This window comes from Nelusetta ayraudi, unplaced genomic scaffold (assembly GCF_046127955.1).
Source record: "Nelusetta ayraudi isolate G7.1 ecotype Tasmania unplaced genomic scaffold, CSIRO-AGI_Nayr_v1 ptg000011l, whole genome shotgun sequence".
NCBI classification, from domain to species: domain Eukaryota; kingdom Metazoa; phylum Chordata; class Actinopteri; order Tetraodontiformes; family Monacanthidae; genus Nelusetta; species Nelusetta ayraudi.
This window is the reverse complement of record NW_027466061.1, coordinates 15,347,501-15,375,000: the sequence shown is the minus strand read 5'-3', so window position 1 is coordinate 15,375,000 and position 27,500 is coordinate 15,347,501. Positions and strand designations below refer to the sequence as shown.

Below are 27,500 nucleotides of genomic sequence, written 5' to 3'. Positions count from 1 at the left end.
CTGTCATGGGGCAATGGCAGGGTTACACCCCGGACATGTCGCCAGTTCATCGGGGAATCAAAAGATAATAGCATGCTTCGGGGTTTTTTTGTACTTACAACAGTAATTATATTTTAGCATGTTTCTGATTTTTTTCCCCTTTAGTTTCCACACATGTCAGCTGGTGTAATTTGGTGCATGGGAGTAATAAACACCACGACACATAAGCACTTAGCAATTTGCCTTTGGATTCCCTTCAGTCAATGTGCGACTCTGATATTCCTGCTTGCATTGTCTGTTCAGCCACATCACACCCAAGGTGACTATCATGTCACGACACTCCCTCTTGTGGGACATTGCTTTTACAAAACGCCTATTGAAGCCTCATATTCATAATGAAGAGGCGATGCTTTGCCCAATTAATCATGAACTCGCCTCAGCTATCACAGTTAGCAGTTGCTGGGTCTGGACTGACAGTTGTATCCCACACGGTGCTTTCGCATTCATTTTCACTGAAACCTCCTGTGGTGCTGTGGTTCTACACTGACAGTCCCAGCAGAGCTCTTTCTTTATTTTGTCCCTTGATTGGACTCTATATCAGAGTCTTTAGTGAGATTGTTTTGATATCCCCATCACTGCTGCTGCTTGCTGTGTCCCGTGGCAATCAGAAACCAAAGCAAGTGCGGCGAACTACACGACACGATGCAAAGATTCCTGATGATGTTGATAAATACGTGAGACCCTGCTTCCAACAGCGCGGCCCCATCTTGAAGCGGCGCCTGTGGGATCTGGTGTAAATGAGTGCGATGTCCCGGTGCTGTTTTCACTATACATCAGCATGAGCAGAGAAAGCCTTATTACCAGTAACAATTGGAATTAACAGTTACATATATTCTCATTTTATGTGCTTTTTGTCTGTTTTTTCCTTGCTTGGGCAGGTGCAGTGTCAAGCAGAGGGAGACTGGCAACAGGAGAACAAAGAACTCAAAGAAAAGGTAGAGCGCACATGCAACGTGCACACTCACCCACCCACACTGACACACTCCCACGTATCGTGATGCATTAATGAACACCCATATATCCGCCCTCTGGCTACAGTGTGATGTCCAATTTAATGGTCTAATGTTTCTTAATGGTTACTTTATGTGCACAGGCTTATTGTGCATCTATCAACCTGAAGCACATCTAATCAGACAATTATCCCTCATCCCAGACTAATTTCCATGTGTGTATTCATCACCACAACTGGCTGCCTAATAGCAACACAAACGCTTTGTCACTTCTTATCACACTGTACAAACACACACACACACACACACACACACACACACACACACACACGCACACCTTTGTCTGGGAGTTTGAGACACATACATATCCAAATCCATGTGTCGTTCTCATTACTCTCCCCTCGCCCACTGAATGATAAATGATTATTACTCTCAGGTACATTTGTGCACGCTAATGCTTTACATTCTCAATAAGTTCACACTTTGATGAATGAGCAGTGTACCGATCTACGCCTATTATGTCATCATCATTTACTGCAAGAGTTTCTTTGCTAAGACTCGGGTTGTAAAAATTGTGTGCCCTTTCGGGAGAAAAAAAGAAAAGAAAAGATCCAGAGTGAGATAAGGTTTATATATTTGTGAGCATTTTAGCAGCAGAGGTAGATTGCACCAACACCTGAGGCAAACTCTCAACAGATCAGCATGTATACATTGTTTTACTGAAACTGCTCGCAATGCACAATCAGATTAATCTAAAACAAACATAGCCTTTAAGTGCAACAACACAGAGTTGTCTGGAACAGCGGTGGCTGATGCTCCGTGCACAATCCCTTGCACCCAAAGCGTGTTTGTGTATTTTATCGGTGTTCTGCTCTGGGAATATACAACTCGCTCCCCTTCTTTCAACCAGATGGACAGCGAGGGCCCATTTACAGCTTGAATAAAATTTCAAGCTGCACAATTTGACATGGCTCAGTCATCAACCTAATGTTCTTGTTTATGCACCCAACTGGCAAGATGTCCCGCACGGATTTTTGCATTGAAAAGTGGTTATTATGAGTGTCGCCGTTGCCCTCGAGGCTGCGTCCCGAGTGACACTGTCAGTTGTCTTTCCCGGAACCGCTGAGATGAAAATGAGCCTTCAGTTGTAGAAAAACAAATGTAATAAGCAGGTTTTAGTTTAATGCCACGGGGCCATTGATCTCTGTGTCAGTGCTGTGTGCACCTTAATTACCTGGAAAAAAAAGAGCCTTTACAAATTGCATGAAGGAATTGTCATTTAAGAAAAACTTTTATATGCTACTAAAAGAAAAACATATCCCAGATGCTCTGGAAATGTGGCTTAAACATTGGATCAGAATAGATAAATTCTGTAAAAAAAAAAAATATATATATATATATATATATATTGATCTGGTGCATTGAAACAGATGCATGGGGTGAATCAGTGGAGGTGAGTGCATTACCTCCACGAGCTCTGAGCTCCAGTTGGGCTGTTTATAATGCAATTCGCAGAGCGTCTGAGGCTCCACTTGGCTGGAGGCTGCAAGATTAATGATGTCATAGGCTGGATCTGTAATGTACCGGGTAAACACCAACAAATCCTTGTGCAGTCAGGTGTCTTTAAATGCATTCATTAATTAGTGATATGAAGCATCCCGCCAAAAAAAAACTAACAAAAAACAAGAGTAGATGCTGAGGCGCATTACGTCTTCATCAAGTTGTACGTTATCGAGGATTCAAATGAATTTGACCAAGAAAACAGCAAGCTCGTCATCCACAACACAGTCCATAATTTTGAAATGACTACTGAACTAAATATCCAAACGTCCATGTTCTGTCCGCATATCATTTATCCTGCACTTTCACAGCGTGAAGACAAATAAGCAGTTCATGGTGCAGTAAAACTTCAATTAAAGTGACTGATGGTTACAAATTTAATGTCGACTTCAACTAATTGTGATGATAAATCAAATGCAACCATATAAACTTTGGGGTTAAGATTAGCCTCCTGTCTCAGTCAATGTATAGGATTGACTGAGACAGGAAGCGAGAGAGTGAGAGAGAAGTGAGAGTGACAGCAGTGGAGATCTCAGGTTTCCAATCAATGAGAATTATTGTCTTTGTGCCTGGTTATGTCGGTCCTGATTATGGCACTTTCAAAAGAGGCAGCAGACAAAAAGCTCCCCGTGCTTTCCAAAGAGTTATTCTGCACTGGCCTGTCTAGATACATCTGATCAAACCACTGTTGCCGGCACTCAGAAATGTACAGATGGATTTAGCCTTTACAAAAATGGCAGGAAATTAGAGGACTCGATTCGAGCGTGCATCCGTAAAGTCTCTATTTGCGGAGATGTAGCTATCCCGCAGTGTCAACCAAAATGCTCCGCTCTCGGGAGTAAACAGAGTGAATACGTGGCACGGGAAATCACAAGAAACATAACGTTACAGAAGAACGGGAAAAAAAACGCGAGACAAGGACAGACGGACCCTGGGGACCGACATGAAGATCTTTGAGAGCGAAGACTTTAAACTTCCGCTGACAGCAGATGGGTTTTACTGCTTGTCAGGGGAACCAAGACGCACGTATCTCCACTGATGTTTGGCAAAAAGAGAATTTGGAATGTGACACTCTCCTTTCTTTGCTTTTTTTGGTCTTTTTGTGTTTCCATGTACCAGAATTTTTTTTATACCATTTATTCTTTAATTGCTTGTTCGGGGGTGTGCAGTTTTTACTTCATACACAAAAAACTGACACAGTTTTGCATGTACATTGCCACCCCCTTGAGCAAAGGCTCCATGCTACATCAGATAAAGAGGTGGGGATGCAGACAGTCCTCATGCTGGCTGCATGTTGGCTTTCGGATGGCAGCCAATTCTTCAACCAGCATTTGCCTCAAGTTTGGCAACATGGTTGTGATTGTCACTTTAGCACATACAGCTGAGTTAGTCCTACAAGAGTTGCGTTAAATTGAGGTCACTCTCCATTACAAACACACCTACGGCATCATATTTGATCTCTTTGATTTGTTACCCTATTAGGACACATTTTGTTATTATTATTTTCTTCACCAGTAACTCAGGCTTTGGGTCCTGTCTTCACTACCTCCCTTTAGTGTCTAACCTTGTAGAGCTGCTTTTCATATTGGTATTGTTATGTTATTTCTTATTTGACTTAGGAACATCATGTTGCTAAAACAGGACAGTGAGAACAGTATGCCGCTGACAAACGCTCTCCTAATGAACTCCACAGAGGTATTTTGTCCTCCTCAGGTTTTTATTTTCTCCTGGAAATGGTAATGAGACAATCTGATGCGGAGGTGGAGAGATGCAGCCTCGATAACCCCGTTCAGTGGAAAGTAATGCCAGTCTGACCCCAATCGATACTAAATGTCTGTAACTGTCTGACCTCACTTCTAAAAACCTTTGCTTTAACATTGGGTAATTATGGCAGAGTGTTTTGTTCTGCAGTGATTATGCTCCGATGTATTTAATAATTCATATGCTTATCTTTAATTCATGTTTCTAAGTAGTGTTTCTCCATTAAAAAATGTGACAAAGGATCAATAAACCTTGAAGATAAAGCTCCATTCCCCTGAAACTTTACAAGGCCTAATTGTTTCTTTATTAATTTAATTATGTGTGGATTATTGTTTTTGTCCTCAGAAGGAAATTAACACACTTAACATCCCTTGCAATCAATGACCTTACTGGAATAACAACTAACACACTAAGTAAACTGAACAACTTGATCATTTGTAGAGCTGCTGGCTTTTTTCTGTGTTACTGTGCTGAATCGGGCATCTTTTGCTCAACTTTCTATGTTGCAAGTCGAGCAGATCAACATAGAAACGCTGCGGCAGGCCACAATGTGGTCCGGGCGTCATCACATGACAGCAAGTAGACATCTTCTGCACTAGCAAGAGCTAGCAACGAGCAGCTGGCCAATCACAAGGGAGTGAGTTGTTCCAAGGCGGAGCCACAGATTGAGCAGGTAGTGGAGGGGGGAAGAGAGCCAAAACAGCCTCTCCAGGCTAAGTGAGAGGAAGGTCTGTTTTGTGAGGCCTGTACAGCAACTAGAAATTTCTTGAGTTTTTTGACCAAACAAAACTTAACTGGTGAAAGCCGACCACCAAGTTAAAGTTTTGAATAGGGACATCATCACAATAGAGACCCTTTTAACAAATGTATCTATTTTTATTTTTAAAGAGTACCAAGCTGTCATGAACACAACTATCACTGTCCCTTGCTGCCGACTCATTTAGTCTTATGAACTTTATGAAATGGTTGTGCAACAGCAGGTTTGTTTTTAATTTAGTTTTTATTGGCAAAGCACTTGATTTGTAAATCTGAGGAGAATTTCAGGGCTCTAAACATACTTGAAATGTAACCCAACACAATAAATGTGATGGTAGAAGGGTCATGATGGTTATGGTGGTGTAAGAGAAAACTGTAGCAACAAAATCAGCACAACAAAATACTGCAGTTTCAATTAACATGGTTTGAGCTGTTCATGCTGCTTGTTTAACAGATGTTTCAGGCCCAATATGTAGATGTTTTAGTAATCCATAGTCATCTCTTGAGAAATGACCAGAGAGTTGAGCTGCATAATGTTCTTAAGCTGTGCACATCTCACATATTTCCCTTTCTCAGATAACCCTGTGGTGAATGTTTTTTTTTTTTTTTGAAAATACAGACATATTTTTGATGGTTCACGCAAACGTCACTCAATCTGACATCTTATTTTGACAAGGACAAAACCTTCCCTACTGTTCTGTCCCTGAAAATATGTAATGCCAATATTTTGATTATACTAGAACGAAAAGAAAAACAAACTTTTAAATGGCCAATCAATCAGTCTGCTTTGCAGATTTCTGTTTTAGATGTAAGTAAAATATAAGATTTTTTTATGACTAAAATCTCTCCATGAATCTCACCAAGCTTGTTCATGTGCACAGCAGTTTTCGACTGTAAACCTGTTCAGGATCATCTGCCGAGCTGAACACGTGGCAGCGGTTCACTCTCACCTTGATCACAATGAGGTCACATTCAGAACACGGTGGAGCTGGTTATTGAGACACATAAACACCTTAGTCACCAATAAATGTCTCCCGCAGGAGGTTTTTAGCACCGGCTGCAGTTTGTGATGCATGTCCTGGTTTACAGCTGTTGTATTACTGTTTATAGCGAGTCTCAGACCTCTACTCCCTGTGTTGTTGTCTTCTGTTGTTGAGCGAGTGAAGGGGAACAAGCTTTGTCATCGAAATGACAATGTAGAGCAGCTAAAAAAAAAGGGAAAAAGTACAAGGCGAACTGAAAGTAAATGAATGCATTCCGTATATTCAAGTTTTTTTTGTTTTTTTCAGTTTAGAACAATAATATCATGCTTATGCATATGCAGATTTTGGACGCTTGCTTCTATTTCCAGGGGTGCATCCTGATTAACATGTAAAAATGAATTATCCAGTTGCTGCGCTACATTTGAACACCTTCCTTGGAACATTACCACAACCAGAAGGTAGGCCGTAACCTGTATGCTGTGAATGTATGTAAGGTCACTGTCAAGTTCAGTGATTTCATTCTAAATAATTGTGTTTCAACCTGTCTGTGGTCTGGACACTGCTGCAGATCAGGCCTTTTTATCAGAGCTTTGAGAGCTGAGCTCAAGCCTTACATTGTTCTTATCTATGACAGAACTAACATAGAGCCTTGCTTGTCTCATCTACCGAGACACCAGCAATACAGCATGCCTCAGGACTTCTACATCATGCCTCATGTGGTTCACAGTAAAAAAAGAAAGCACTATGGAAATGCAATTGTAATCCTACTAAGAACACACATGCAGCATTTAACCAACGTCCTTACGAAGTGATGGTGTTGTATTTCAGTGCTTTGAGTGGCGTTTAAGCAGGTCATCATGGTGCTCATCACTCAGCAATAACAGCCAACCTGATCCAGTTCACAATAATAAAATAATCAACACATTTAATGTGTTGTTTTTCCCCCCAAAAAAGACAACTAATGCACCAGATCGATGCATTATTAGCAACCACTGAATTCAAAGCAAAAGTAAATTTTCAAGAGGCAGCCAGCAGCGACAGTTCTTCTTTCTAATTTTGTTTCACTGTCTCAGAGATTTCAGTTCAAAGTCAGTTGAAACTGATTCATTTCCATGTCTGGCTGTAGCTGCCTCTAACCTGAATTGACACGAGTAATGACAACCAGGAAATGCCCGAGGTGGGCAGTGACTGGTGTGTGGCAGCACCCGACCATGTTTCAGCAATGTAAATATATATATATATATATATATATATATATATATATATATATATATATATATATATATATGTATATATATATATGTATATATATATATATATATATATATATATATATATATATATATATGTATATATATACATATGTTTGTGTGTGTGTAAAATTAAATCAATTTTATTTATAGAGCACATTTTAAAACAACAAAGTTGACCAAAGTGCTGTACATGAAGTAATAAGACACCATTTAAAACAAAACAGAACAAATAAGACAGTAAAGTATGAAAACAATTCTAATAGCAATTTTAAGGACACAGAAAGGCCCAAGAAAACAGGTGGGTTTTAAGATTAGCTTTCAAAGTCTCGACAGAGGTTGAGGACCTAATAAAATTAGGTAAAGGGGGCTGCTTGGGGGCAGCCACAGAGAAGGCTTGATCGCCCTTGCCCTTTAGCCTAGATCGTGGTACAACCAGGAGCTGCTGGGAAGAGGACCTGAGGCGTCTAGGGTTGGGGAGAGGGCAGAGGAGATCTGTTAGGTAAGGTGGAGCCAGGCCATGAAGAGTTTTGTAGGCGAACAGGAGAACCTTGAACTCAACCCTATACCTGACGGGCAGCCAGTGTAAAGGACAGGAGTAATGCTGTCCCTTATTTTAGTGTTGGGCACAACACTAGCAGCAGCATTCTGCACCAGCGGCAGGCAGAACAGTGATGACTTGCTGAGACCAAAGTACAGGGCATTGCAGTAGCCCAACTGGGAAAAGATGAGGGCGTTAGTGATGGTTTTCAGGTTATTGAGTGACAGAAATGGTTTAAGCTTGGTGATATTGTGTAATTGGAAGAAGCACCCCTTTAGAAGCCCTTTACAACAGAGTTAATGTGATTGTCGAAACATAGAGCGGGGTCGAAGATAACTCCAACATTTCTGACATGGGTTGGAGATTAGGCACTAGGGGCCCTCGAAGCTGCTGTGCTCCCAGGTGGAAGGGCCAAATAAAATCACTTCCGTGTTGCCTTCATTTAGCTGGAAGCAGTTCAGCGCCATCCAGAGAGCTAGTCCAGAAGTGACTTTATGGGGGTAAGGTTGTTGTCACCGGGTTCCAGAGGCAGGTAAAGCTGGGTATCGGCCGCATAGCAGTGATGGGAGAAGTATAGCTTAACTAAGCAAGTGGACTTTTTACAGGGTCTTTTTGCTTTAAAAAAAAAAATAAATAATAATAATAAATAAATAAATAAAAGAGAAAATGGCTGAAAAAAGTTATTTGATGTGTTATTTCAGCAGAGCAAGAGTTGACCGGTAATATAACAGCAAGGTTTTTGTCTATACTGTCCGAACAGCAGAATCTACTTTAATCCATCGTTAAGCCATAGAAGAAGTAAAAATACATTGAGGACAGGTGCAAAGAATGTACAGAAGGACATCTTGTCATTTCTGTCCCCCCACAAGCAGAAGCCTTTGAAAAGGAAAGATGAAAGGAGGGAAATGGCTTGACAGTTGACACAGAGGCCAACAGGCAAGAGGTGAGAGACAGGGGAGTGTTTTTTTTTGTTTTTTGTTTTTTTCAAGGCAAGCTAATAAGAGGAAGATCAAGAGACCTGGAGAGAGAAAGGCAAAAAGAATAAAATCTTCTCATGTGTGACATTAAGGTCTTGTTGGATGGTATTTCTGTTAATTTGCATAACACAAATACTTGACTTGGAAAATGAAGAGATGACTGTGGAATTCAAACATTGTTCTTCCACTAATTTCAGCCTTCCTGCCTCAGAGCCACTTAAAAAAAATGAAAGAAACCCCCCCCTCCCCCTGTATTTTCCACAGTATACAGACTTTTCCTATCTTATTTTTCCATTTGCATTAAGATGACCGACGGGCAGCTCAGGTTTGGAACGTGAAGATTTTCAAAGAGAGGGAGAGGGGCTGGGGCTGTTCAGCTGCAGCTGACATTGAGAGGAGGGGACGATATCCAAGCTAAGGACGAGATCCCCAAAGAATGGAGCGCAATGGTCAATAGTTCCGTTTTTTTATGACTGTTTTTTTTTATGTTGGCAGTGATAACACTTGTCGAACTGCGTGTGGAAGTCAGCGCAAAGTCTTAGTGGGTAAGGTGCTGTTTATAATCAGACATATTTACATAGAAGAGGGTGTCACTTTGCACGAAATTAAAATACATTTACATTAGTCTGGGACAGACCAGTCGCTTCCTGCACCTCGTCGCATTTTCCGCCTCTTTCAACATTCACGTGCGGTCTGTGTATAGGACTCAATCTTTTTTGCCTACTTCCTGGACCTGGCACTTAGAGCAAAAACCTTTCAGGCCCAATATCTCTGCAAAAAAACATCACCATTTACAGCCATGGTCCATTCTTTGTGGATCTGGCCTTCAGAAGTTTTTCCTCTTCTCTGTGTAAAATTTTAACTGCCCTCCCTCATGGCAGGGATGTGTCACTGTCCATCCATCTCCGCTGCTCCAGTTCCCTCTTGTCTATTCTCTATTCTCTCTATCATTAAAAGCCAATATTTGTCTATTCTGTCTCTGACCAAGAGTTTATCTCCTGTTTATCTCTTTTTTTCTGCTTCTCTTGTTTCCACACGCTTAACAAACACATTTATTGAAAAAACACTAAAACAAAAACAAAAATATAATCTACACATTCAAAAAGGACAGTTTCTTTGTCTCAATAATGTCTGACAGGTTTAATTGACTGGCCAGTGCAGCCTCACAGTTCATGTTTAGACTAGCAATGAAATAGGATACTAACAGCATTGGTAGAATGAAAAACACTAAGGATTAAAAAACATTGCCGGTTTCATTTTTAATTACATATTTCTACCAATATTTCTTCCCTAACCCTAGTCAGACAAGTACATTACACTGAGGCTGTCTGAAAACAAATGATATATGCTTTAAAGTGAAACGGGGGGCACCACCTATTAAAAAAAAAAAGAAGGAAATTCCATCCCCTTCTTATCTTCTCTGAAATACATTCGATTCTGATGGAAAGCTGTCCTTTTAACACAACAGTGAGATGGCTCAATCCTGGAAAATGGCATTTTCTTGCAGAATTGAGACATCAGTCAGCCAGAACCACAGAAAACAGCAATAGCCCAATGCAATTCTCCTCAACACGGTGGATGTGCCATGCTGATCTTATTTATACTCCAACCTCCTGCATCGACACCGTGACCCCTGTCATCCTTTCTTAGGTTCAATACTGGAGATGGCTTTGGAACAAATCACTGTTTACTTTATGATGAAGGTGGGAAGCCACAGCAAGGGAAACCGCAGAAATCTATTTCCAAAGGCACCTTGTCTTAAAGACATATGCACACACGTGTATATGTGTATATATATAATATCAGTATGTGTGTGTATAATAGCAATTTATATATTGCTATTATACATATATATATATATATATATATATATATATATATATATATATATATATATATATATATATATATATATACACATATATATATATATAAATGTAAATATATACATATATATAAGTGTGTGTGTGCATATATATATACAGTAATTTAATATCATTTCCGAATCTGTTTGTAATTTATAAACTAATTTTTAATTTTATGCTTTGCAGAATTTACAGAAACAGCCAGATCATATTCAGATCCTGTTGGCATTCCAGCGAGTACTTTATGATATCTTAATTTTGTGTGTGTGTGTGTGTGTGTGTGTGTGTGTGTGTGTGTGTGTGTGTGCTTTGTGGGTCCGTAAATAATACCTGCTCTTGCTATAAGTGTTCTATTGTAATGCTGAGACACTTCAGTATTGTTCATCAATTACGGCATTAAAAAACAATAGTTCATAGTTCATTTCTCAGTTTGACATGAGGAGGGAGATATGTTCAGTGCTGGCAGCAGCTACATGTAAAGCAGGATAGTGTGTGGTGCTCTAAAGTGGTGCATGAGATAGGATTTTTTGAAACTTGGAGGAAGATCACAGTGAGCCCCTGTATTTAAATTTGACAGATTACACTTGACAAGTACTTGAAATACGACTCATTAGTCCACCTCGTGTACATACCTGCTTCATACAAGAGGCCAGAATGTTTTAACTTATTTGGTATTTTAAGGGTTGTGGTAAGTTACACATTCTATCTATACTCTGTGTCTCCTGAATTTCGCAGTCAACAATTTTCCTCCCACACTTTTTGATAAATCGGGTCCAGTGTGCAGCACTGAGCTGGCAGTCATTACTGGTCTGAGGCAGCATTATTCGCTGACGAATAGAATCCATTTCTTGGTCCCATCTTTGGACTGAAACAGCCCAGGGACAAAAAAAACAAACAAACTTGTGTAACCCTCTGGTCGTGGGAGAAGCCAATGAACCGAACCCAATGGTCCTGAAAGACAAGGTAATTTGGCTTGTGATGGAAATGATGAGAAAAGCAGCGTAATACTGCCAGAGTCCAATTTCCAAGGTGGCGAGAGCAGTGGAGGCAGAGAGAAACAGGGACAGAGAACTAATCAGAGGAGGCGGGAGACAGCGGAGAGGCAGAGTGATTACCCACGCACGAAGGCCTGCTATGGGTTTTGTGTTCATGTTGAGGTGGCTGCACATTAACCTGTGCAAATGGGGGTTATGGCTTTACTTCCATGAGGCGAGCAAAGAGGAGACAACAGGGCTTCTGCCAATGAAAAAGCCAGAGAGAACAAAGGTGGAGAACATGGCTGAGAGCAGATCCAGTCCGCCGTCACTCCAGCGGCAGGCTTTTAGTCACAGACGTCATTATACTGCACAGCTCTGAAAGGACAGATTTGCCATGCAGTGCGCAAGCGTGCGTGTCTGTGTGTGAATACCGACCCTCGGGGATGAAGGAAAATCTTCAGTGGCAGAGTGGAGGATGAAATCCACATCACAAAGCGATAAGCAAATTGTAAAAAGACTAAGAAATGAGAATAGGAAAAGATGGACAGAAGGAGCGCAAAGGTGACGCTCTTTATTTTTTTCCTCGAAGAGTTGAATAAAACCACGAGGAAAGAGAGGAGTGAAAATATCCCAGGAAAATATAACCACGATGCAGAGTCGTAATCAAACAGTGTTAGTCTCCAAAACAGACACTGGGTTTTGACGGATCCTGTTGCAGATGCTCCAGTTCAGGACTGGAGCTGGAACTGAAATCCAACTTGCAACATTAAAAAACCAGAAGCAACATTGTCGATGTCTGCCTGGCACCGGCTGCCTCGAGATCGAGGAGTCTCTCTGTGGAGTTGTGTGTCTCCAAGACTGCAGATCAGCAGCGCTGTCAGATTACTAAAGGCATTTCTTATTTTTGATTTAGTGTCCTGTGCGCCTGTCGAGGAGCAGTTACACTTCAGTTCATTCCCATAATACCTTTGAATGCCCACTGTCAAGAAATTCAGAAAGTTTATGGCAACAGCAAATCTCAAAACAACTTCCACAAATTTGCAATCGCTTTTTAATGGAAACACATTTCCATAATTTTACTCACATGACCATAGTTGTTTAGCTCTCCTCGATTGTTTCTGTAACGAGATTTCCATTTATGTACCACAGCAGAGCATATCACCTGATGCAGTTTATTTATTTATATATTCATTCATTTATTTATTTATTTTTGCTAATTTCTAAGCTGGCTACTTAGGCAATGCACACATTGTTTGGGTATGGGAGAGGCTGGAGCGTTTGCCAGGTGATGCATGGATGGTCACATGTATTAACAGCCCACTGGGAATTGTACTCTATATTCAATACAAAAAAAAAGAAAGAAGAGAAAAAAAAAGAAAAACAATCAGTCAGTTTTAGAATTCACAACTTTTAACTGAAGACTCAATGTTCATCCGTCGATTCTGCGAGAATCCATGGTAACGGCCCTCACCACAGCACCAGCTGAGGGGCTGCAGAGCATCTGAAGCCAGCAGTTAACAATCCTGACGACTGCCTCTGCACCGGCTGCCGCAGATCACGGTGACAGAGGCTCTCTGAGGCTGGAGATTCCATCACTGCTGGTAATCTCTCTGTAAATTATTTTATTGTCATCTGAGAAGGAGTTGTTAAATTGATCTGCTCCCAAGGAAGACTTTATCTGCTCTGGCTGAACATTCAAAGGAGCCACAGAGAGCGACACACATGCCTACACAGGCACGCGTGCACACATACACATATACACACAAACGCACACACACTGGTGAAGACACATGTCCACAGGGCAGATAGCAAGAACCTAAATGGGGGGCTGGAGTCTGAAATGCCCTGTGGCCATGTGGATAGAGCAGCATACACAGTGGAAGTTAATGAAGCTCTCCTATAGCATATCCCTGGCATCACCTGCTCTTGGTCCCCTTACTGCTAAACCACCACAAATACACACACTTATTATGAGAGAGTAGGCAGTAATCATTACGTGTGAAAGAGGAGGGAAGGTAGGAAAGGCTTCTAGTTCCATGATGCTGACACTTGGCTGAGAGACTTTCTGTGTCTCTTCAACTCTTGCCATGTCTTTGCTTCGCCCCATTTTGAAATGATCTTTAAAAATTATAACAAGGTATATAGACTACTGTTCATACGTTTGGGATCACTGACTCGTTTCTGCATTGAACTCTGTTAAAACCAGTTTTATCAAAATAATAACCTTGAATGCTCTGTGATCATTATGAGTGCACAAAAATCAGTCAAGATGGGTTTAACAAGTTTGGGAATACTTCAGTGTTTCATGAAAACAGTTTCCAGTGTCTAATTAAAATTTCCAAGTGTGCAAAATTCTGTGCGATCACAATAAAAGCAGCCTGTTTTAAAGGTACAGTGTGTAAAATTCTGACACCCAGTGGTCAGATTTTCGATAGCAGTGCTCATTCACTCACCCTCTTTCTCCTAAGCTAGCTAGTGAACTACGGTGGCCTGCACACACAAACATGGATACCTTCTCCTTCATTGGTTAATTTGAGGAAGCGAGCATTCACCCTAAATGCGAAATGGTACATCGAAGTGATCACTTCTGCAAAGCAGGTCATTCAGCAGACAAGTTTGAGTTCAGTTTATTGTGTGAAACCTGAAACTAAAACGAAAACATGGACTGAAGACATGGACAGCGGGATACATTAACTGATCACTATTTGTTTGCTATTTGCTTTCATTGGCATATATTCCAAATCATAATATTTACCTTAACAATGAACTACTTTTGCTCCAAAGAGCAACAAACATGTTTTAGCTTGTTTCTAAAAACAGCTGGAAAATGTGCTGGGCAGCCCACAACCAACTGCTGCTAAACCTTAATTGGCTGTCAGTCAAGAGACCGTCATGCTGATTTATTGTGAAGACAGCCAAATAAAGGACCTGTTTGCTTCCAGCCAGCTGTGGGGCCAAATGGGTGGAAGTTAATGAGCTACGCTTGCTTGTTGTTGCAAACTGTCATTTTGTTTAATAAACAGTGACCAATGTATCAGCTGCTGAACATACAAGAAGAGGATGTCCACGTTCTGTTGTTTGGATTAAAGTTGCCAACACAAAGTTATGGAAACTATATGCCATCATTATTATTGTAACACATCAAACAGCTCATTTCATGCTGGTAAAAAAAACAAAAAAACAAAACCTGATGCCCCACTATGTATTGAATATCTAGACTCAGAGACGTCATACTAAATCCTCTAAATCCCTTTCAACCATATCTCACTCATTGTTAGGTAAATGTCCCATATAATTAAACATATAAATAAAAATATTTAAAAAAAATGTCAGATATTATTTCCCCCACTAGGTGGTGATTCCTAAAGAAAGAGAGGGAGAGAGAGGGAGAGATGGAGAGAGAAAGGTGTTTACAGAGTATCTGTTAAGGTCAAATAAGCCACTGCGTAATCCACAAAGCAGGATAAAGAAGACTTAGCAAAGTGTCTGTTTACAGGCATTAGTGTTGCTTGATAACACCACCGAGCTTCATTATACTCCTTTAGTTTGAGCTTTTGACCTGATGTTTGCAACCACAAATCCTCGTAATCCCTGACGACGTAGAATCTGCATCATAATGCAAGGTTGTTTCTGGCATCTCTCTGTTTACTCTGCCAACATGAAGCTCAGCACAACTTCCTGTTGAAATACCAAAATGCTTTTTTTTTTTGTTTTGTTTCTTTCCTCCTGTAGAGGTACCACCCCTCGTCCGCCCTCCTGAGCATCAGCAGAGGCTTCAGCTTGGGGGAGAGTTCATCTCCACATGGGTCGGTTTTAGATCCTGCAGGGCCGGCACACAAAACCCTTACACACGCCAAGGCTCCACACTTGTTCTCGGAGGGATGGCACCTGAGGAAGATCTTCTTACCTGAGCTGTGTGCTTAAGATAGAATCAGGGTTCAGGAGTAAATGATGAGGAATTAATGTTTAAGAGCAAGGCAGCAACTTATTTACCAGGCCATGTTGGTCTCTCTCCTCTTTGGATTTAGAATTGGAAAATAGATTATTTAAGTGAAGTTAGTCAATCTTGCAAATATATTTTTATTTAAACATCTTTGTCCCTGTTTGTACCTGTTTTATTAAGTCTGTTTCCTACTATGCTATATGATCGGTAACTTCAGGTCTTCTGTAATTAATTAAAAAAGTGAAACAACTTTTTGAAGTACTTTTATAGGACAGTTATTTTTAATTACTCAGTGTTATTTAAACCACAGTTTTTCATTTATTCCCTGTTCAAATTGACACCTGCTTCCATGGAGCATGTTGCAGATAAAAGTGGGAGATGCCTTGGATAAAATATCAAAAGCCCACCTCAGAGAGAAAACCTAATCTGACATAGATTTTTATAAGAGGCAGAAAAGATCAAAGCGATCTTATAATAATATCAAACTGGCTCCTCTTTTTTTTAATTTCTTTTTACAGTGAAAACATTTTTTTTTTACACAGTCCCCTAGACATGAGCTGAGCTGAAAATAAGAAAGAAGAAGAAAATTTTGGCTTCTTCCCTCTTGTATCTAGTACCTAGGTTGCTTTTATTATAATTGGAACAGGCAGTTTCATTTTGAGCTCCACAGGGGATGAACTCATCCAATTTCTCCCAAGAAAATCATCCAGTAATACAGAAAGTGACAGCATTGTTCTAGAGAATCCTCAGATAGAGTATTTAATGGAAAATCCTTTGCCGCGCACAATTATATTTGAATAAATGAGAGACGTGAACACACACCCACACTTAACTCTTATGAGCGGAGCTCACTTCACAGTCAGGTAAACTTTTTCTTCCCCTTTTCATTTTTTTCTTTAAACCTTTCAGTCTTGTCTCCACGGTGAAAGGCAAGTAAAATGAAAGACTCAAACATTTACAGATGGTGCAGTCTGTTTTTATGCCTGTGTACACAGCCTGGATTGTATTTGCATATTTGTGGATTTGGCTCTGCAAGATGTCCATTTTCAAAGAAGTGTATGAGTGCACTTAGGTTTTTTTTTTTTGCGCGAGTGTGCACTGGCTGTGTGGTGTGTTCTCTCTCCTGAAAGTGAAATGGGTGGTTGAAGCAGGTTTCTGAGCCTGGAGCATGTCGATTCTCTTCAGTCTGAATGAGTTGGCATGTCCTAAATTGAGCCGCCATGAACAAAATAAAAAAGAAAAAACCTTTTTCCTTCTGAGCATTGAGGGTCGGGTTGTATGAATGCAGGGGCCTATTATTAGTGGATGTAAGATAGCACGCCTCAAAGAAAGACATATAGACATAGATGTATGCAAAGACCTTTATACTCTGCTCATCCTAAAAGCCGCTCAAAAATTGAGCAAAATCTGTTTAAATTAGTGATGTGCATATTGATATCTTTATCGATATATCAAACGCAAATCAGAGTAAAATATCGTATTGCTAATATTAAGAAAATATCTATATTTGTTTTTGACCAGAATCGTGGTGACTTACTTCCGACTACTATAACACACCAAAGCCCACTGTGACTGTACATTGCACACAGCACACAGCAGAGAAACAGAGTCAGACTCGTCAGTGAAGAAAAAGAAACACAGTGTTGTTTGGTCCTACTTTTTGCCAGTTGATAAAAAAAGAGCACAATGTGACTTATGCGACAAGAGAGTGACGCACAGGAGCAGCACCAGCAACCTCTAACAACCCCCTAACAATGTTCTTTTTCAGGGGGTTGAAAAAAATGGGTTTTTCATTGACATTTTAAGTTATTCATATTTATTATTTATATTTATTTTTTTGAAGTTTGTTTTTTTTGGTATCGGATTTTTTTTTGATTGACATTTATGTCACTTTTCATTTATTGAAAAAAAATTACAAACCAAAAAGTGTGTTTAGATATAGATATCGATATTGCAATATCGACGCCAAAAATATCGATTATCATATTGAATTTGAAAAATATGTTATCGCCCATCACTAGTTCAAATAAGACCACCAATGAAAGTTTGTCATGATTAATACTATTCACCAAGAATGGTATTCATAACAGTTCCATGAACAAGTTATTGAAAGCACATGGATTTCAAACGCATGTTGAAAGTTGATCATCTCACTGTAGAACATCTCTTATCATCAGCACAGTGTTTTATAGAAGCTCGAATTTGTGTTTACCTACCTCCTCTCATCACTCGTCATATTGCTGTTACTGTTTTGAAACAGTGTACAATCAAATACATTGAAATGGCTTCAAATCTTTATTTGTTGGTGTTCCATGTTGGTGATTCATCTTGAAGGTTGTGCAGGGATAGATAAATAGATGGTACGATTAGTCTTCGAGCTTTCCTGCGCCAACGAAAACAGCAGCAACACTGGGTTGTGCTGAGCCTGATGGTTCCGCTTGGCTTCTTTGTTCTCCTTCATCATCTGGACGCCTCTCGTTTGTTTGGTGACTCCATCGGTTAAACGGCTCGTGTCCTTCTAAGACAGCCGCTGGGAGATTTTCAATTCAAACGTTTTCCATCTTTCTGGCGCGGGCCCACCAACCCTGCGAGCCGATTCCGGCGAGGCCAAAGCCATTTTTAAAAGCATTAGCGCGACTGTCTGAAACGAAGTGTGCTCTATATTGTAACGTATGAGCAGCTGTCCCCGTTACCCTTTGGTCGCTTTATGATCTACGGCATGTGTCAACGTTCTATTTTATGATTCCTTCGGTTTAACATACACACAAGCAGGCATGAGCGCATGAGGGTCGCTCAGCTTTGTGGGAGGATGTTCTCAGGTGTGCAATTTCCGAAAGGGAAAGTGCCTCTCTGTGAGGAACTGAAAGGAAGTGTGGGACACTGATTTTGCATCAATTTGGAGGAGGAGGAGGAGGGGGGAAAAAATCTCCTCAGTGTGACAAATACAAAAGAGGATATGGCTCAGACATGATGGGATTCTCTCAGTTTCTCATTTGTGTGCAAATTTGCTGATGTTTCACCCCAAGTGAACAAAACAAAAAAAAAAAGAGTCCACGCTAGGTAGCTGTGATAAGAAGAAGCCTTCTATCTGGCTCTCCTAAAAAGGCACAAACGAAGAGTGGCTCTGCCTCTGTGTGATGAGTTGTTGCGATAAAAGCAAAGCGTCTTGAATACAGACAACACAGGATCAGCTATAGGATGATTTCCTTTAACTCCCTCTAAAGCTCTTTGGCTCACAGGCGCAAGACAAACCAACACTCAGGAGGCAGCGCAGGATTAGAATGATTGCCTGACACATACGCCCCGCTGATAGAATTACTTGCGGTGCGCTGTGCAAGCGACTGTCTCGGCGTTCAGCTGCAAAACATTTTTTGATGAGCGCATGAAATGAGGAATGCGATTCAGCCTGCGGAGACGGAAACTCACTACATTTAATAACCTTAAAGCAAGAAGAGGTTCGCCGCCGTCGTGTCTCTGATGATGTTCAGTGATGTTCGACAGTCGGCGCTGACGGATCCACAGAGTGTCCTGCTCTTTCCCTCCTAATGGAAAGAGGATTATAGCGGCATCACTCAAACAATGTCTCCACTGAACGCCATCCATCCAGCTCTCTCAGACTCTCTGCACAGTTTTTTTCAGTTCCCTTGAGTGGAGACATGCATATCTGCAGTTACATTCTGAAGTTCCCAGCAACTTCCATAATCCCTGTTCTTTCTTTATGTCTACCTGGTTATTGTGTGCATCCGGTCAGGGGAATCTATCCACAGAGGAAAGCTGTGCAGCTTCAAGAAGCGTTTTAAAATGGCTTTTTTTGTGCGACTGCTTTTTACTGAAATTCATGGCCACTTTGCATCATTCTTCTTTTTTTTTAAAAAAAATAAAAAATTCTTTCTCCATATTTTCACTCCACAGGTGTGAAGGAACAGGACTGATGAGTTTTTTTCCCAGCATGCCGCTGGCACAGAATCACAGGGTCACCATGCCCACAACAGGCTGGATTCTGATCTTGGCTTTGCTTGTCGCTCAACAGGTACAGTTGTTTCTTCCTGAGCAAGGCTGCCGTGGCTCTTTATTTCAATCTCATCCCTTATTTCAAACCAGCTGTTTTGGCAGCCAAGTTAATCACTTAATGTTGTGCAAAAAAAAATAAAAAGAATGTAATTCTTCTACCTAAGTCTTGCTTCGTGTTGACGTTAAAGTATGCCACCCTTATCTAAATCAGAATTAGAACCAGAATACCTTTTTGATCCCCAGGGGAAATTGCTTAAGTTACAGTACTCTGTTCAAGTAACAAGCAAAGAAAATTAGAGGCGACTAAAGAAACAGAGAGATCAACAGTATTTATATATTCACAGTGTAATCTTACTGAATGGATAAACTGTTGTCAAAAAAAAATAGAGAACCAACAAGCGCGATTGCAAAACTACACAGGGCAATACAATTAAGTACAGTGATGAAGGGTGCAAGGTGAATGAAAAGTCAGTGCTGATTAAAGTGGTGAGTTCAACTATTTCAACTATTTCAATGAAAATGCATTACTTTTTTGTACAACTTTATCCTTTTTTGTACAAATAATGAAATGCCTCTGTGGTACAAAGTGCATAGCGATTACTAAAAGCCATCCTGAGTACCGTCTTCACCTGCTGTATATACTGACATTTCTCCTGTGCAACCCTGGACATGTGAATGCAACAACCAATTCATTCTGAGAAGTTACCTGTTTTCTTATGTCTTCTGCCAATATAAAGTTATTTTTTGGTGTTTTTATGTACCTTTAAGTAGAAGGCCCAGCCTTTGCTTGTCTGATCTAAACATTAGCAGAAAGAAAACACCTGAAGTCTTGGACATGTGCTGCCTGTTTTTGTTAAGTCATGGTCTGCCTCCAGGGTGTCGCTCCTGCTGCTCCATCAGGAGGCAACAAGCTGGTTCGTACCACCAGGATCAGACGACAGACACCTGAGACCAATCAGACGCTGCAAGAACAACCAATAGTCTTCAACCACGTCTACAACATCAACGTGCCCGCTGAGTCTCTGTGCTCTGTGGATCTGGATGCCTCTGCACCGAGTGGCCCAGTTGATGGTGCAGACTTTTGATTGATTCTGTCTTTTTGTAAGTCTTCTGTTTGTTACTGCCGTCTTAAGACTTCATTTCATTTCTTCCTAATGCAAAGGTCCTCGCGCTGAGTTGGCGTCCAGTCCTTCTGTGGAAGGTCCCATTAATCCAGCTGGCCCAGAGGAATACACTGAGCAAACACTTGATGCTGAAAGCCAGGTAAACCATTATAAGTATCGAGGATAATCCTTGCTTCAATATAGCCACATCGCCATTGTCCTTCAGCTGTACTTTTTTTTTTTTTAACTCCCCTCACCCACACCCACACCCACCCCCACCCCCACCCTCTCTATATCAAGCTCGATTGGTGCCAATTTACACTTCTCAGGGAAGCCTTTGTTGTCCTTTAGGTAACATTCACTCACCGCATCAACATCCCCAAAGCTGCGTGTGGTTGTCAGTCAATGACAACAGCAACCATCCAGCAACTCATCACCCGGGTGGAGATGCTGGAGAGAGAGGTGTCCATGCTCAGAGCTCAGTGTGGATCTGGCTGCTGTGGGGAGAGCTCAGCCATGGGTGAGCACAGTTTCACAGGATGGTAACAAACTAAACAGATGAAACTGCTGGATGCAATTTTCACAACAAACTGTTGTGGGCTTTATTCATGATATAAAATGTAAAAAAATAAATAAATAAATAAAATAAAAAAAATAAAAAAAATATATATATATATGTATATGTAAATACATACAGTTTATGTAGACACACATACATACATACATACATACATACATACATACATACATACATACACACGTCCCAGGCAAGAGATAGAGATAGAGAAGACAGAGAGCAGAACAGTGACGCTACGGGCCACCTTGTTTTTGGTTGCACCAGCTCAGTTGAAGTGGTGAACAAGATCCTTTGCAACTGCTTAAGATTTTGTTCACTCCTCAATTATAAAATGAGAGGACTGAAATGGATGGAGTTATGGGATGTATTACGGCTAAAGGATCTGCTCCATTGACACCATCGCACCATTCAAATATTTTCTGCAAACGCTCAATCTCCACTGTGAGAGTATGATTATCTGCCGCCATGAGGAGAATTAGAATAAGGAGGGAATGTTAAGCTGAGACGGAAGGTTACACGATGGAAATTCACTGGACAAATCATTTTTTTCTTTTTTTTTTTTATTATTGTTATTATTTTACGGATGTCAAGGCCACTGTTTCTTATGCGAGGCCTGTTTTCCATTGCTTTAAGAAAGATCAATTCCCCAGAATATTCATTCCTCTCCCCAGGTCGTCTCGACTTTGTCCCAGGCTGCAGCGGCCACGGCAGCTTTAGCTTTGACCTTTGTGGCTGCATTTGCGAGGAAGGCTGGAGCGGCAAAAACTGCTCGGAGCCCCGTTGCCTTGACGACTGCTCCGGCCAGGGGGTGTGCGTGGAGGGGGAGTGCATCTGCGACCGTGACTTTGGTGGCGACAACTGTTCGGAGCCGCGCTGCCCCTCGGATTGCTCAGGCCGTGGCGTGTGCATCGACGGGGAGTGCGCCTGCGAGGAGACCTTCAGCGGAGAGGACTGCACGCTCCTCAGGTGTCTCAACGACTGCTCGGACCAGGGGCTGTGCAACAATGGGACGTGCCAGTGCCGACCGGGCTACGTGGGCGAGGACTGCTCGTTGGTCTACTGTGCCAACAACTGCAGCAAGAAGGGAATCTGCAAAGACGGGTTCTGCGTATGCCAGGACGGCTACGCTGGGGACGACTGCAACTCTGGTAGGCCTTTATTTTCTGGCTTTCTGTGTTTGTCGCTTTCACGTCTGCACACCAGAGCTCTTTGGTGCCGTGTCCTCGTTAGCCCAAGTCCTTGGTTTCATTGGCTGGTGGGGATACAGCAATGGAACTTGGATGAGGATGCACACAACCAGACGTTGATCTTAGTGAGGAGGCTTAAGAACCAATTCTGGTACTGTTTGTTTGAGGTTTAAACTCCATTAGACGTTGATCCGACTCAAGTGCACCAATCATCTTGCAATTGTGGAGGAACACAGTTGCCATAGACAGGGACAAGACTCAGGCAAGATGTAGTGATATAGTATCATATAGCACCGTATATATGTTCCTTCCTAGGGGAATCATGTTGTGACCCAACGATTAATGACCTAACGATGTCCCAAATGATTGCAGAAAGTTCTAAGTGATAAAAAAATAATAATTTTTTCACTGACTCTGGAAGAAAACAGATCCTCCCCTCTCTGACTGCAAAACCCATGTGATTTGTGATGTGGTAGCTGGAGCAGGGATTTTCCTGAACATTTTTGGTTTGCTTGATGTTTTGCCCTCTTGAAATCAAAACAAGCTAAGGGTGAATGGCCAACTCACCAACTGATTACAGCCATAGTGCACGTCACTATGTGTGAAAAGGATCTTAAAATCTTGGAACATTTGGCTGCAAAAGCCTTTTATACTAACAAAACTTGTCGGTTTGAGCATGACAGAGTACCTTAGTGCATAAATAGTAGCCTAAAAAGATTGGACACACACACCGTAACCCCCCCCCAGACAGTTTTGTCTGAACTCTCCAACAGGAACAGGCATCTTTTCAAATTAGAGCTGTGGTGTGAGATGGATTTTCTCCATTGGTGAGATTGATTTTCTGTAAGTGTTTTTTTGTCTGTTGAAGAACTCCTGGCACAGTCTTACCACAGTTGATTGGCAGCTATCCCTGAGTTTGCAGGCCAGTCTCATAAAAAAGGCATCTTGATGTCTTTGTAGCTGTCAATGTTGTTCTTAAGAAAAATACAGAAAGAAAGGAGATACTGAATCTGTAATGCCATCAGAAAGTGTGGTGTTTTCACCAACACTGTTCTGTAAAGTAGAAAATCCAGTTTTGGATTGTTACTCATTTAGGTGAGGCAATGCCTGACCTAGATTCCTAGAGTAAGATTTAAAAGTAATTAGGAAGAGAAATGATGTAAAGTGATAATGTTGGGCTGCTGCATCATCCTGCCAAGTTTCTTTTCAATATCCAGTGACCTGCTGTATTTTATCCCACTTTTGACACAAAATGCAACTTTTAAGCACTTTTATTGATTTGATTTTTTTATTAGATTTTTTTTGCTGGAGCAAAGAGAAACACCACTTGAGCTCCTACAAAACCAGTGTTCAGTGTTTTAAGTTGTGTTTTTTCTTCAGGTACCAACACGTGTAGACACGTAAAGGGGGATTAGAATGATTATCGCATCTTGAATCAGAGCAAATGAACTAATTAATTCCGCCACCTGTAGTGTCTTGCTTAGACAGACGACCCATGATGCTCGGTGCCGCACGCATGCAAACCATTTAGACCCCGCAGAGCAGCTCGACAGATCTGCTGCCGAGATATATGAATGCAACGCTTCCCCTCCCTGTGCCTGCCCAACCAATTACATCCCGCCGCCATCGTTCCCTCTATACCTGCAGCCGTGAAAAAACACAGCCCCATATGCTTCCGACGCAGGCGGCAGCGGACGTGACGGCCGAACAGCGCCGCCCAATAGCACTCATCTATCAAAAGTCGCATCCGTCCGGCATGAGAAGTGTCAAATCAGCCACAGCTGAGCCTGTTAGAGCCCAACTCCCCACGCCGGAACATCAGATCCTCTGCGGCTCTTCCAGGCAGCTGTCAACAAACGTGAAGGCTGCGCGCGGGACAGGAGACGGGGACGGCAAATCATATTACCAAGGCCATTTACTCTTTTCTGCCCCACCGTTCAATATCCATACCCAGGCAGGGAGCCCAGATTGCTTTGCAATTAGAGGCTGAAATAGTGAGCGCTTGTGGCGGATCGTTTTGCTGAATACAAAGCAGTTCAATTATGGCAGACCTGTTGGGTGACAGGTTTAAGTGCTTTGCTTTATCAAAAGCTGCACGAAGGTTTAAGATGCTTTTGTTTCAATTATTTTGATTGCAGGTTTTATGGGCAAAAAGCCTGTGTTTTACGACTATTGGAGATAACGGAGTGAAGGTGTTTCAGTGTGAGTTGGGGATGAAGTGAGTGGAATCCGAGTGGCCTCCCACAAAACGGAGGGCAGCTCCTCATACTGAGGAGCCCAGTTTAACCTGGACAGCAGAGGAGCTCAGTCGTCTATTTATTTGTTTGATTGTTTCCTTCCTCATTTTTTGAATGAGTCATCACCCAAAAAACAGCAGGGATAGTAACAATAAGAACCTCTCATTGTTGATGTTCTGAGTGTGGCTGTTGTGGCAGCTGACATTTATGTCTCTCACAAAGAGAAGCTTGCGGTTCATTCGTGCTGATTTTGGTGCTTTGCTTCTCTGTATTGCTTTGTCTGCACATTGGATTTTGTCAGCAGTGCCAATTTGTTGGCCCGCAATGAAAAATTGACATGTGATTTTTGTCAAAACCATATGCAAGCACAATTCTGATGATGGACGACTTTGATAGACAATGGTCAATAAAACTATAGTCAAACTGTGCTCGCCACCTGGAACGTACCCAAGCCTGCCTGTTCGTTACATTTGGCCTCAGCAACATGAGGGCACGTACACTTTTTAAATTACCCATTTTTCTGAAATGAATAAAATCTAATTTTTTACTTGTCTGACAAAAATCCTTGGCAGGATGTATTTTTACAACCTAAATCCAGCAATGTTCCTTTTGTAGTGAGGGGGAAATTGCCCCAGCTCTTTTTTTGTTAAATTCAAGCAGAATTTAAGTAGCAGCAATGACATGATGGAGAGAAGTCTTTCCATTATTGTTTTGCTGTCAAACGCAGATGTCAAAATGAAGACTCAAATTCAATTTGAAGCCCCGAAAACTTTAGGACAATTTAACAGAGAAAGTGAGCAGTCATTGCCTGAAGAAACGCAAGTCCACCTAATTCTGTCCTGACCTCTGTTGTCAGCAGGAGGACACTTAGTGAGACTTTATTTCAGACTTTATTGGCCCATGCTAGCATACTGATTAAACCTAATGAGACTAAAAGACTCAGGTTAGGCTGCTGAAAACCCCTCTGCAGATTGCTCTTTTGCAGTGCACCACAGATGCCTGTCTGAGTAATGTTTCTCCACAGCCTTGAGTATTTGAATCCGTATTCATTTCCCTAAAAAATACATTAGTACTAATGCATTTTCGGAATGTTGTGTGGCCTGCGTGCACAACCTCTTCCTTTGTAGAGGTGGTTACAGTGTGTAGTCCTTGATCAAAGTTGCGAGTCACACTTTTATGGCATGCGATGTGCTGAAACTAAAAGTGAAGTCAAAAAATGAACAACACCAACGTGCAGCTGGTTGTTTTAAAGTGCTGGAGAAGCAGGGCCGCTGCCGTCACAAAGGTCAGAGACTCCCCGTGCCCTTCCACTGGGAGACGTTGAGGGATTCGGTAACAATATATTTGCATACAAATTAGCTTGATTATGACCTTTTTACAAAGTAGAGGCAAGGTGAAATGCTTGGTGCTTCCTCTTTTTAAAGGTCCCATATTATGCAAAATTCACTGTACCAAAGTTTTCTCCTAATGACTTGGGTCTAGCCTGTCAGTGAACTCACCAGGATTCAGAAAAGTCAATGCTTTACTTTCTCTGTATGCTCCATATTTCTGAAATTGTAATGGTGGAAATCAGCATCTACAATATGTGATGTCACAAAGGGCACTGATACGTATCCCTGTTAACATGGAAAAATGTTTGTTCCACCCTAGTGCGGGTGTCTTGCACTTGTCCCCTTGAAAACATGTAGAAGCTTCAACAGGGTATCAGTTTCAGCAGGAAGCTAATAATCAAATGTAATTGTCAGGTAGTTGTAAACAAACAAATACGCAATTTTTCTGAGGTACCTACAGGGTTTATCGGATATTCAAACACACAGAGCAGCTCCACCCTAAGAGTCTAAGACTGATGTAAAAAATAAGAAGCTTGTGTATCACAGGACCTTTAAAAAAAAAAGAAAAAGTTGCAGAATGCTGCTTTACAAATGTTGCCAACTATTTTAACACAGCCTCATCCAAAGTGCCCACTCCATCCCTTGCAGGTCACACGTGTGGGCATGCATGTATTCACTCTCCAGCAGCTAGTGTGTTCAGTCCTCTTTACGACCTCATTCAGTCAAGCCACTCGTCAGCAGTGGCTGCTTTGTTTCATTTGTCGTTTGCCCTCGTACACGGGACAAAAATAAGCCTAATTGATGCAATAAATCCAGCGTACCTACAGCCGCAGAGAGCGGCCGTGCTGTTTTCAAAGCATCCACGGCGACAGAGTTGTATGGGGTTGCTGGAGTGCTGAACACAATCCCAGAGGAGTGCATCCACGCAGGATGAGGAGATGACGAGGCGGCGAGAGGTTGTTTATCACCCTGTCGCACTCGCCGTGTCTGTTTCGTCAGTGTTGTGTTCGAGCACCTTTCAGTGTTAGTCATTCACACTCAGCGACGCGCACAAGTTGTTTGTAAATCCAGCGAGACATTGCTGTCCAGTCCGAAGTAAAAAAACGAAAAAAGAAAAAAAGGAAAGGATAATAGAAGAACAGGCGCGTATCTTCCTCTCTCGTGTCCTTCACCTGAATTTCCTTCTCTCCTCCGTCTCATTTTTGGCACCAGGAGCTGTAAACACTCTTGTTTATGCCTTCCGCATTTGCATTCAGCACCACCTGTCCTGGCTTATGGCTCGACTATCTCCTCTCCAGCCTGAATTAAATACGGTGCCCCTCCCTCCTGCCCCCCGCCCTCCTTTATGTCAACAATCAGCCGCTTGTTCCCCACAGGCGCCGGCCTCTTGTTATCGTCCAGGACAAACACTGGACGTCCGTCGTCTTTCTTTAAAGGTTACGGTCTGAGCAG

The 27,500-nt window shown here is 41.6% G+C and overlaps 2 protein-coding genes across 3 annotated transcripts in view; both read left to right on the top strand.

Annotated features, from left to right (window-relative positions):
• cacybp (calcyclin binding protein) overlaps positions 1 to 27,500 on the top strand; it is a 187,685-nt gene that overhangs the window by 41,880 nt on the left and 118,305 nt on the right. The gene's annotated exons all lie outside the window — the stretch shown is intronic.
• tnr (tenascin R (restrictin, janusin)) overlaps positions 19,516 to 27,500 on the top strand; it is a 54,033-nt gene continuing 46,048 nt past the window's right edge. For both annotated transcript variants that reach the window (XM_076021347.1, XM_076021346.1), the window contains exons 1-5: positions 19,516 to 19,632; positions 20,489 to 20,684; positions 20,776 to 20,876; positions 21,068 to 21,236; positions 21,965 to 22,441. In XM_076021347.1, the coding sequence (XP_075877462.1) occupies positions 19,534 to 19,632; positions 20,489 to 20,684; positions 20,776 to 20,876; positions 21,068 to 21,236; positions 21,965 to 22,441 (1,042 nt within the window). In that variant the 5' untranslated portion in view covers positions 19,516 to 19,533. The remainder of the gene's footprint in view (positions 19,633 to 20,488; positions 20,685 to 20,775; positions 20,877 to 21,067; positions 21,237 to 21,964; positions 22,442 to 27,500) is intronic.